General features: G+C 38.7%; 2 protein-coding genes across 2 annotated transcripts in view; both read left to right on the top strand.

The window, feature by feature from the left end:
• Positions 1–1,451, top strand: part of LOC124289235 (FK506-binding protein 15-like) — a 64,733-nt gene extending 63,282 nt beyond the window's left edge. Inside the window, 2 exon segments of the mRNA XM_046725840.1 lie at positions 208–369; positions 520–1,451. Coding sequence (XP_046581796.1) covers positions 208–369; positions 520–1,451 — 1,094 coding nt within the window.
• Positions 1,443–10,366, top strand: LOC124289242. The gene is made up of 5 exons (XM_046725847.1): positions 1,443–1,859; positions 6,169–6,216; positions 6,877–7,364; positions 8,069–8,201; positions 9,116–10,366. The coding sequence occupies exons 1-3, from the start codon at positions 1,451–1,453 to the stop codon at positions 6,969–6,971; spliced, it is 552 nt and encodes a 183-aa protein (XP_046581803.1). The 5' UTR covers positions 1,443–1,450; the 3' UTR covers positions 6,972–7,364; positions 8,069–8,201; positions 9,116–10,366.
• Positions 10,367–12,115: the final 1,749 nt, after the last annotated feature.

Below are 12,115 nucleotides of genomic sequence, written 5' to 3'. Positions count from 1 at the left end.
AAGGAAATCCTTATCATAAAGAACATTTGGACAAAGCTGGTGCCATTGAACCGATGATGGCTAGTTCAAACAAGCCAACAGGTGACAAAGGAAACCCAATAAAGCATTTGGACAAAGCTGGCGCCATTGAACCAGTTATGGCTAGTTCAACTAACCAAGCTTTGAGCGCCCAGCCCAAGATGTCCAAATCCACAAACAAGCCAACAGGTGACAAAGGAAATCCTTATCATAAAGAACATTTGGACAAAGCTGGCGCCATTGAACCAGTTGTGGCTAGTTCAACTAACCAAGCTTTGAGCGCCCAACCCAAGATGTCCAAATCCACAAACAAGCCAACAGGTGACAAAGGAAATCCTTATCATAAAGAACATTTGGACAAAGCTGGCGCCATTGAACCAGTTATGGCTAGTTCAACTAATCAAGCTTTGAGCTGGCCCAAACCAGTAATGATGTCCAAATCCACAAACAAGCAAAACAAACAAGACAACAGGTGAAAAGGAAATCCTTATCATAAAGAACATTTGGACAAAGCTGGCGCCATTGAACCAGTTATGGCTAGTTCAACTAACCAAGCTTTGAGCGCCCAACCCAAGATGTCCAAATCAACAAACAAGCCAACAGGTGACAAAGGAAATCCTTATCATAAAGAACAATTGGACAAAGCTGGCGCCATAGAACCAGTGATGGCTTGTTCAACCAACACAGCATTATCCTCTGCTGCCCCCTCTCGGAAGTCAGATGTCATTGAACCTGTGATGTCCAGCTCTGTTAGCCAGGCTCTTGGAGACAAAGGGAACCCTTACCACAAGAAAGACCTGGATAAGTCAGAAGAACCTAAGATGTCCAAATCCGCAAGTAGCACAACAAATCAGGCTCCCCCTAAAGGAAAGGCTGACATTATTCAACCTGTGATGTCCTCTTCTGTAAGCCAGGCTCTTGGAGACAAAGGGAACCCTTACCACAAGAAAGACCTGGATAAGTCAGAAGAACCTAAGATGTCCAAATCAACAAGTAGTTCAACACATCAGGCTCCCCCTAAAGGAAAGACTGACATTATTCAACCTGTGATGTCCAGCTCTGTTAGCCAGGCTCTTGGAGACAAAGGGAACCCTTACCACAAGAAAGACCTGGATAAATCAGAAGAACCTAAGATGTCCAAATCAACAAGTAGTTCAACACATCAGGCTCCCCCTAAAGGAAAGGCTGACATTATTCAACCTGTGATGTCCTCTTCTGTAAGCCAGGCTCTTGGAGACAAAGGGAACCCTTACCACAAGAAAGACCTGGATAAGTCAGAAGAACCTAAGATGTCCAAATCCACCAGTAGTTCAACACATCAGGCTCCTCCTAAAGGAAAGGCTGACATTATTCAACCTGTGATGGCTTGTTCAACCAACACAGCATTATCCTCTGCTGCCCCCTCTCGGACGGGGATGTCATTGAACCTGTGATGTCCAGCTCTGTTAGTCAGGCTCTTGGAGACAAAGGGAACCCGTACCACAAGAAAGACCTGGATAAGTCAGAAGAACCTAAGATGTCCAAATCCACCAGTAGCACAAGTCAGGCACCCCCAAAGGGAAAGACTGACATTATTGAACCTGTGATGTCCAGCTCTGTAAGTCAGGCTCTTGGAGACCAGGGAAACCCTCATTACAAGGCAAAACTTGATAAATCAAAGAAATCCAAAGGCAAAGAATCCAAGAGTCAAAAGACCACAACCTTAACTCCAGCGACACAGGACCCATTAATGGCTCAGCCTGATATCATTGAACCAGTGATGGCAAGCTCAACAAGACAAGCTCTTGGTGACCGGGGCAATCCATACTACAAGAAAAATCTAGACAAACAGTCAAGGAAGGGTGAGAAAGTAGTCTGCCTTCAGTGGTACCTCTTCTCTGCTGTTCTCATTACTGGCCCAGTATAGACGTTGGCCACGTAGCTGCTCGGATTACTCTCATCTTCTGGCATTGCTTGGTTCAGGTTTATTCATGCTATTCTATTTACACCGCATCTACAGGGATGGAGGATTTTCAGGCTGTGGAAGTTATTCCTTGTATGGCTTCTGGCTCATTGTATACCCTATTTAACCAACTGAGCACCTTCTTTCAGTAACCACCTCATTCTTACAGCCTTCCTTGTGGTATTAACATATAACAAAACACCAAGGTGTAGTTATGTCTTGTTTTCTCAAAGTATTGGCCAAGATACCGTTTGTTGCAGTGCCTCCATAGGTAGTTACTCCAAAAGGAACCCTGTTTTTATTCTCACTCTCCATATTTCCTTCCTTAGTTCAAGGGTGATTCCAGGACACATTGGGCCATCATAACTTCAAGCAGTCCACTACCTATCATGCCCATTGTTAGGGTTGCTTGGCACTGAAGGTTTACTTATCTTAAATCAGTTTGTGCTTGTTAGGTTGAAAATAGCAATACAGTAATCTGACGGTTGGATTGTCCATTTCATGAAGTCACCCATGAATATTTGTCAGAATTACTCATGAAACCCCCTGTCCCTCCCCAAATCATTTTGTAAAGTGTTGCATGTGATTAAAAAGTAAGCGATAATTATTTTGTTCATACGATCTTTAATCTTTCTAGATTGATGATTATTATGGTATGTAAATTACCAGATTCAGTATTGTATTATATGTCAAACTTTCAAACATATGAGAAAAGGGTATAATCATCACACCAGTAGACATTGATTTGCAGTGCATAGATCAAGAGTCTTTCAAACACAGGAGACTTACAGCAAAACCTTATTAGTCCGAACTCTTCAGTATAAAGGACAATTAAAATTTGGAACGTCAGGATGCATGACAGAACTCAGTATTAAAACCTGAGAAGATGTTATTCTGGATGATTTCAACAGAACAGCATAGTCCAGATTGTCAGGGTTCCACTGTGTAAACACCCATGAAGGTCCGGGTTAGAATATTGATCTTCAGTAACCCATGCTTGTCGTAAAAGGCGACCTTAACTGATCGGGTGGTCAGGCTCGCTGACTTGGTTAACACATGTCATCGGTTCCCAATTGCGTAGATCGATGCTCATGCTGTTGATCACTGGATTGTCTGGTCGAGACTCGATTATTTACAGACCGCCGCCATATAGCTTGAATATTGCTGAGTAGCGGCGTAAAACTCAACTCACTCACTCAAATCCACTGTGTAAGGATGGTAACTGTCTGCAGTCCCTAGCAACCTTTCCTCATCTCTGCAACCAACTCTGAGGCTCAATGGGTACCGCATCACCACCATCCCTGCTATACTGCTTCTTGTAATCATCCTGTTCTTTGCTTTGTCTGTTTCATATATTGGTGGTCTCAATTATTATTCATCTTTGTAGATTTACAATAAGTTGAAATGTATCCATGTAGCTGACTATATCATTATAGAATTTATATCACTGCTTCATATTGGAATTTCACATGTACTCAAGTGGGTGTCCGAGTTGTATATGCTGTGTATGAAAGCTTGCCTGAATCCTATGACTGTGGGTTTGAATCTTAGATTTGCCCTGGGTCGTGGGGTAGCCTAGTGGTTAAAACGTTGGCTCGTCACGCCGAAGACCAGGGTTCGAATCCCCACATGGGTACAACGTGTGAAGCCCATTTCTGGTGTCCCCCGCCGTGATGTTGCTGGAATATTGCTAAAAGCAGCGTAAAACCAAACTCAGTCAGTCAGTCAGTAGATTTGCCCTGGTTATCAAATTAAGATTTTACTGACTCGGGTATGTTTTAAGAAAGGCAGGATACTTTATGGAGACATCTTAATTACATTACAATGCAACATTCTGGTATAGATTGTTATACTTGCTTGACAACAGCATAAGAATCTATACCGAAACGTCACATCGTAATGTAATAAAGAAGATGTCATCCATTAAGTATCCTGCCTGTCTTATTACTCATCAACTGCTAAAATGCCAGTCAAACAGACTGTTAATGTTTAATGATTACTATGAGAGTCAAGGAGACTTTATTCAAGTTGTACATCTTGGAGTTAAATGTCAAGTGAGGATCTGAATGACTCAGTAATTGAGTGAAATTAAATCTGCTCTGAACACTGTTCCAGTTATATCTCAGTGCCGGCTTAATGTTGGGGAAAGCTCAAAATGAGGCAAGTCTTATGATAGAGGGTATGGTTCTGACAAACAAGGAACAAAATCTAGATGAATTCAAATCCATGATCATAGGCTAAATGTGGGAGAAAGCTCAAAATGATGCAAGTATTTTCATAATGGGTATAGGTCTGACAAACAGAGAAACAAAATCAAGATGAACTAGAATTCAAACCCATGATTATAGCTTTCTGGCATGTCTAAGGGAAGCAACTCTGCCCTGACACTTGGGCCGTCTGCTCCCTCCATTTAGGATCTGATAAAGTGGTAACTGCCATTATTGAGGTTATGTACTTTATAAGATTGATTATGTATACTGAGGGGAAAAAATAATGGATCACATGAAATCACAAGTGTTCCTTTATTTTTTTCCAGGTTTTTCACAAGTTCTGCGATACAAAGCTTGTGAAGAAACCTGGAAAAAAATACTTTCATGTGATCCCTTATTTTTTTTCCTCAGTATATATCTGTATATTAGATGTTTTTAATACATTTCTTTGCAGATTATTTCAATTTAAATAAAGAACCAAAAGTGAATTTCCCTATATACATTTTCTCCAGATCACCATTATTTCAGAGAACAGAATGGAATTTCCTTGAAATCTTAAATAATCAGAGGATTGTTGAAATGAACTTTTAGCTTCAAAAAAGGTTTTCTCATGTAATGGTTGTGAAGAAAGTTGCTAGTACAGAACAAGGAATAATAATTAGGTAATTAGGTATACCATCAATTGTTTCAGTCATGAAAGAAGATAGTAATTTGAAATGAGATTGGGGCGGTGGGGTAGCCTAGTGGTTAAAGCGTTCGCTCGTCACGCCGAGGATCCGGGTTCGATTCCCCACATGGGCACAATGTGTTAAGCCCATTTCTGGTGTCCCCCGCCGTGATATTGCTGGAATATTGCTAAAAGCGGCGTAAAACTAAACTCAGTCAGTCAGTCAGTGAAATGAGATTATTTTTTTATTGTTTCATTGAAATAGAATTTGTTCACATATTTATCACAACAGACCAAACAAATAAACCAAACAAAGGAAGCTAAGATTTCTATTTGTGGAGAGGCCCTGTAACACAAGACAAAAATGCAGAATTGCTTAAATATAGAATCCATCAAAACCATTAACTGTCTTATATAGTTCATATTGTTTCCAGTTTCAAATGTTAATGTTAACATTAATGTTACTGTGTTAAAAATATTTTAACTGTTAATGTTCCAAAATGTTACTGTGTTAAAAGTAATGAATCCGGGTAGAATAGGTCTTCAGCCACTCATGTTACTGTGTTAAAAATTGAGGATCGGGTGGTCAGGCTAAGCTGACTTGGTTGACACATGTCATCGGTTCCCAATTAGCGCTAGATCGATGCTCATGCTGTTGATCACTGGATTGTCTGGTCCAGACTCTAATATTTACAGACCACCGCCATATTGTATAGCTGGAATATTCTTGTGGTCAGGTCAGTCTTAAAAGTAATGAAAAAAGAGAAACTTTAATGGCCTTTGTAAATGCAACATTTTTGTGTGTTACGTTTTGTATCATATGATGAATATTTATAGCCTTTTTCACAATATATGTTTAGTCTTATTCCAAAGTAAAAGACTTGTTGACTATTTACAGATATATCTTGTAACCATTTTAACAGCAACAAAAATAACCCATTTCTAATATTTCAACCTAGATATACTTTGCAGTATGAAATACATTGATACATTCATGTTTCCAAATGCACACGCACTGTTTATTACATGATCTGTGGAAAAACATTGCAACTTAGGTCGCAAATAGTTTTTTTTATAATTTGTCAGTTTTGAATGTATGGCTGGCTTCAGACCATAGAGATGAGTAATCACTCACTAATAATTGATTAATTATCACTAGATATTAGAGAGAAACTCTAAACAGTGATAAGAGATAATAATCAACATATTTCATGTCCCCTGTGAGTGATAACACAAGTAAGGATGGATTGTGAAAGCTGTATTGTGAGCTGGATTTAGATGTGGCCCATCAATAGAAATATAATGTGTATATGAATTTGCCTCTCTTACAGACACAGCGGAGGATGAAGTCAAGCCAGCAACTGCACAGGCAGACAAAGGTGGGCACATTGGGGCACATGGTGGTACTTAGTGGGCACATGGGAGGGGTGCTTTTGGATAAAGCTTGCATATGGTGGGCACATGATGGTACATAGTGGGCACATGGGTGGGGTGCTTGGTGATAACGTTTGCATATGGTGGCTACATGGTGACAACTGGTGGGCACATCGGAGGGAAGCATGGGTCAATATAAATGTTATATGCTGGGCACATGGCGATACTTAGTGGGCACATGTGGCACATAGGAGGGGAACATGGGTAAATGTAGCTAGTATGCCGTCGGCACATTGGGGCTCCAAGTTGGGATGTGATGGACTCGTGGTAAACCAGGTCGGAAAATATGTATACGCATATGAAAGGTATATAACTGGGCACATTGAGAGCGGATCAGGAATTGTAAATGAATGAGTGAAAGTTTGGTTTACACTCCTGCCATCTTGTATCAGCTTTATCATGAACTGTTTTATTCTGAACCTCTCCTGCTTGCTGGCTCAGCTGTAGCTTATTTGTCCTGTCAATGATGGTCCATGATATTCCAATTTAAATATTCCTATCAAATTGACCACATAAAATTCAAATTCATTTCACAAGAATTAAAGCTTCATTTTACAAACTGGTCAAATGCAACAGAATGCTCCATGTCATATCATATATTGAAGGTGATAAAGGGATGAAGAAAAGGATGGAAAACCGAAACTGCTCAATCAGCATCCAGCCAATCAGAGGCGGGCAAGGAATCACCAGGTGCACCTAGCAGCCAATCAGAAGACAGTAAACCAACATCTGATATTTCTTCAACCTCAACCAGTCAGTCAGATGATAGTTCAAAAGTATCAAGCAGTCAATCTGCTGACAGTTTAAAAGCAGATTCCGTCTCACCAGAAAAGCCTCTTCCTGACATCTTGTCAAGCTCAAAGCCGGATACTGAGGATGTGAATAAGAACAAGCAAGATAAAAATACCAGCCAATCAGATGCTGTGAATTCAAATAAGGACCAATTAGGTTCCAGTAAACCACGAACTGTGTCTGGATCATCGGCAGGGAAACAGTCTCGTTCAGGCTCCACCATATCCCAGACAGAAGGTCTGCCAACTCTGGCCTTAAGAGAACCGCCTCCGTTGTTCGATGATGATGAAGATGTGGATAGGTGAGATTTTCTAGACAAACTTAATTTTGACAGGGATGGTAGTGTAGCATAGTTGTTGAAGCGTACACTCATCATGCCAAAGACATGGGATCGATTCCCCAAGTTGGTACAATGTGTCAAACACATTTCTGGTGATATTGCCAGAATATTACCGGCAAGTGCTGGAATATTCACTCACTCACCACTCACCACTCCTCACTCACTCACTCACTCACTCACCACTCACCTCACTCACTCACCCTCCACTCCTCACTCACTCTCACTCACTCACCTCACTCACTCACTCACTCTCCACTCACTCACTACTCACTCACTCACTCACTCCTCACTCACTCACTCACTCACTCACTCACTCACTCACTCACTCACTCACTCACTCCCTCACTCCTCCTCTCACTCACACTCACTCACTCACTCACTCACTCCTCACTCACTCACTCACTCACTCACTCACTCACTCACCACTCACTCACTTCCCATATCAGAATGGTCCCCAAATACTTAGCTTGCATCTAACAGCCAACCAACACATGCCTGACCGAAACTGCTTTGGATCAGTGGTCATAATATTAATCACTGGATCATCTGGTCCAGACTCTATTATTTACAAACTAACATCACGTGGCTGCAGTCTAGCACTATACAACAAACACACACGCGCGTTCACTGCTGTATCACTGATGTCATCATGAATGTTGTTGCAGTCCACTGTTCGGGAACGACAACACTGTGAGTGACACGTTTGGGTCAGGATTGAACCCCCCTGACAAGGAGAAGCCAAAGGATCCAAAGAAACCCACCAAGCTGCCAACTAAAGATGAGCTTGCAGGAGACGAGGTGAGTGTGCAAGCATTTTTATCAGCCGGCAAAAAGAAACATAGCTGTGTGCTATTTGAACATGAATGTCCTCCGTTTCTTTCTGTTTGCCCCCAGTATTGAAATAATATGGTAATGGTTTGGTGAGTGACTGTCAACTCTAATTTATGAAGGGGAGATAATCCATTAGTAAACATAGAATGATGGTGTGGAAAAGCTTTCTGATATTTGCACACATGCTTCTCATTGTGATTGGTCAGGTGATGATATGTCAATGTGTTTATTGTTGAGAAAATTACAATATGTCATCGATTGTTCGTGACGTCACAAAGTTAGAAAGCTGTTTGGGAATGATATATATGTATATGATTATGTGTAGGGATGCCATGATACATCGTTGCATCGATACTTTTTCTAAGACGTTACAGTTATAGATACATTCAAAACTATCGATATTTAGTTTTAAAAGTATCGGTTTAAATATGTTCATGTATCTTTTACATTTTGCAATTGTTATATGTTTTTTGATGTTATGAGAGTTATAAATGATTATTTTTCATGCACAATGATGGGAAATTAGTACTTTTTAATCTCTGAGAATAAAAAATGTTTATCTTTTCATGGACAATTATAAAATATTAAATATTAATGTTCAAAATGTAACTAAATTTACGCAATAATGCTGCAAAAATAGGTATCATGATACGTTTCAAATCGTGACTTGGGTATCGTGATACGTATCGATTCATGAAACTTATGTATCGTGACATCCCTAATTATATATAACTATACCAATCACTGGATTGTCTGGACCAGACTTGATTGTTTACCTGTCATGCTCTTGTTAGAATACTGATGAATGCAGCATTAATATACAAACATTTCAGACATAACATAAATATGATGGTATTTTCAAAACATTGTTTTTCTCGGAGGACCTGAAGACGGCCCCACCACTACCACTGTTTGGGGATGACGATGATGACGATGACCTTGACTGGCTCAGCGGCTAAACAACACACAGTGTCATGAATCATTATGACAATACAAACTGATGTCGTATATCGTCATGACAACATACACAGATGTCATATTTCGTCATGACGATGCACACTGATATATATCATCATAACAACACACTCTGATATTATGTTTCATTACGATAACACTCACACTGATATCACATATTGTCATGACAACGGACACGATTGTCATGATAACCATGACAACACACCGAAATGTTGTATGCGTATAACAATTACGCTGATGTCAAGCACTGTCATAACACCGTACACTGATGTCATGTATCGTCATGACAACTGATATTGATGTCATGTGTTGTCCTGGCAACTGACACTGATGTCATGTATCGTCATGATAACTGACACTGATGAGTTAAGACGGATCAGCAGGGAATACTTCAAATTAATACTCCAGTGTTTGTTAAGCATCATTTGTTAACTGGCAATGTGTTAAATATGTCATACTTGCCTCTAAGATCACTCACATAAAAACCTCTCTTGGTACAACCTATGACTGAATTTTTTAAAATAGCATTATTTTATAAAAACATACATTTCTTTTCTTTTTAAACAGTTTCAAAACCGGTTATGAAATCCAAAAGAAATTATTTTTCCTTATCCTGACTCATGAGAAGCAAAGATCATGAGTCAGGATAAGTATAAAATATCAATTTTACTTAAAAAATTACATACTTCTGACCATGTTTTATTATGATATTGTAATAGAATTTTATTCAGACCCCACACTGTTTATCAGAGATGTTTAAATTTAGCTGGAGCACATTTAACATTATCAGACAGCATCTTTGCTGTTGAGACCTCGGCATTTCCTTGAGGACCATGTGGGTCAAGAGGCAGTGGGGTAGCCTGGTGGTTAAAGCGTTCACTCGTCACGCTGAAGACATGGGTTTGATTCCCCACATGGGTACAATGTGTGAAGCCCATTTTTGGTGTCCCCGCTGTGATATTGCTGGAATATTGCTAAAAGTGGTGTAAAACTAAACTCACTCACTCCTGGGTCATGCCTTATCTTTCAAGATGAGAGGAAAAATGCTTAAGTCAGACCCCCCTCTGTTCTCTTGTGGAAGACGCTTCCTTTCTGTAATATATATATCTAAACCCATGGGATAATGAAATATTGAAATAATAAGATTAAATGAAAAAGTAAAATTCTTTTTTGACACATATTCTTGAACAATATTTTGTGATGAAGGGGTGCAAACTCCTTTTTAAGTTACTTGTGTGAATTTGAGATCATTAGAACAACATACCAGATGTTCATAATGAACATATTTGAGATTTCAATAATATTTTTTAAACTTTGAAGAGGTTTCATCTGTACAGCAAGAAAGTGTAGGTCCATATATGTATGTTCAATAATGGCCAATGTCTTTCACTTGTGGCATTGTTAGGGAAAAAGACTGTAAGTCTTAGCTCTGAGAGTTGTGCGAGGTGTGATCAATGTATGAACTGGGTGTGTTTGACCATCTTGAAATCAAAATGCCTTATTATAGATGTGTAGCATTTTATTAGATAGTATTCATCATATAGAAGTATGATTCACAGCATGGCCTTATTATGATGCTATTGGTGATTGGTTGATTGATTGATTGATTGATGGTGATGATGATGACATTAGCGACCATATACAATGATGTATTAGAGAATGTTGCTTGTTTATTTATTTTACATTGTTAATGGAATTCAGAAGTTATTTGCACAAACTTTTCATTATATGAACTTACTACTTAACAATTAGAATTTTCAACAAATAAATCCAACCTGACTGAGAAATCCTTTGAAAACATATTACAAAGATCGAGAAAAAAATATTCCAGGAAATTGATAAAAATATAATATGCAGTTATTTTATAACTATATTTTGTTTTTGAATAAAGCTTTGTGTTGTGTTAAGAGGTATCTAAGATTATCTGTCACTATGAAGGTGTACATGTGCTGCCTCTATAACTTGCACCCTGCTATGGATATAGTGCTGTGACTAAAACCACAGGGATTCACTCAGAATTTCTATACAAATTTTGACAATTGGGTAGCCTAGTGGTTAAAGCGTTTGGGTTCAATTCCCCATATGAGTACCATGTGTGAGGTCCATTTCTGGTGTTCCCAGCCGGGATATTGCTGGAATATTGCTAACAGTAGTGTTAACTCACTCACTTCTATACAAATGATTCTAAGCAATAATCTCGGTTTGAAATCCCAGTGATCCAACTGACAAGTAGACAATGTGAAATGTTATTGAATAATTGTATTCAGCTGCAACAAATTTCAAGATAAGGCCAGACCAATTTTATTTTTTGTTTTACAGATTTTTGTCCTCAGAAAACCTAAAGGCAGGAGGGAAAAAAAATATAAATAAAATCACCAGTCAAAGTAATATTCTTCTAAATACTCAAAGTATTTTACTTTTGACAATTTATGAAGTGTATATGGGCAACAACAAAAATCTTTAAAAAATCTCTTGTAAGTTTACATTTTTGGCCCATAAAAACATTAGGATTTTATTTTTTGATCGGGAAAAATTAATTTATATTTTTTTTCTTATTCTTGAAAAAATATGACAGGCGGATCCGTAAAACAAGAAATAAAATTGGTCTGGCCTAACAGATTTTTGAAACCATACTAATACTTGCGGAATTTTCAGATTTTGCTCTTGATTTCCATGTATTAGTTATCTTGTATTATGTTTCTCAAATCCAAGTAAGTTCATACGCTCTGGTTCCACTTGATCATGTATTAGAGTAGCATGGTACAAATATCAATATAATGAACTAACAATTGTGATCTCATTTTAAGTCTCATCGAACATTTGGTGCAAAGATATTGGGAAGAAATTCGGTGCTACCACATGTGTGAAAGATAAAAAGTCCATGTACGATTGTCTCGGGATTAATA

This window comes from Haliotis rubra, unplaced genomic scaffold (assembly GCF_003918875.1).
Source record: "Haliotis rubra isolate DU_JTF1 unplaced genomic scaffold, ASM391887v1 Scf437, whole genome shotgun sequence".
In the NCBI taxonomy this organism is placed as follows: domain Eukaryota; kingdom Metazoa; phylum Mollusca; class Gastropoda; order Lepetellida; family Haliotidae; genus Haliotis; species Haliotis rubra.
Note: the sequence above shows the minus strand (reverse complement) of the source record. Positions and strands in the feature narration are given on the sequence as shown.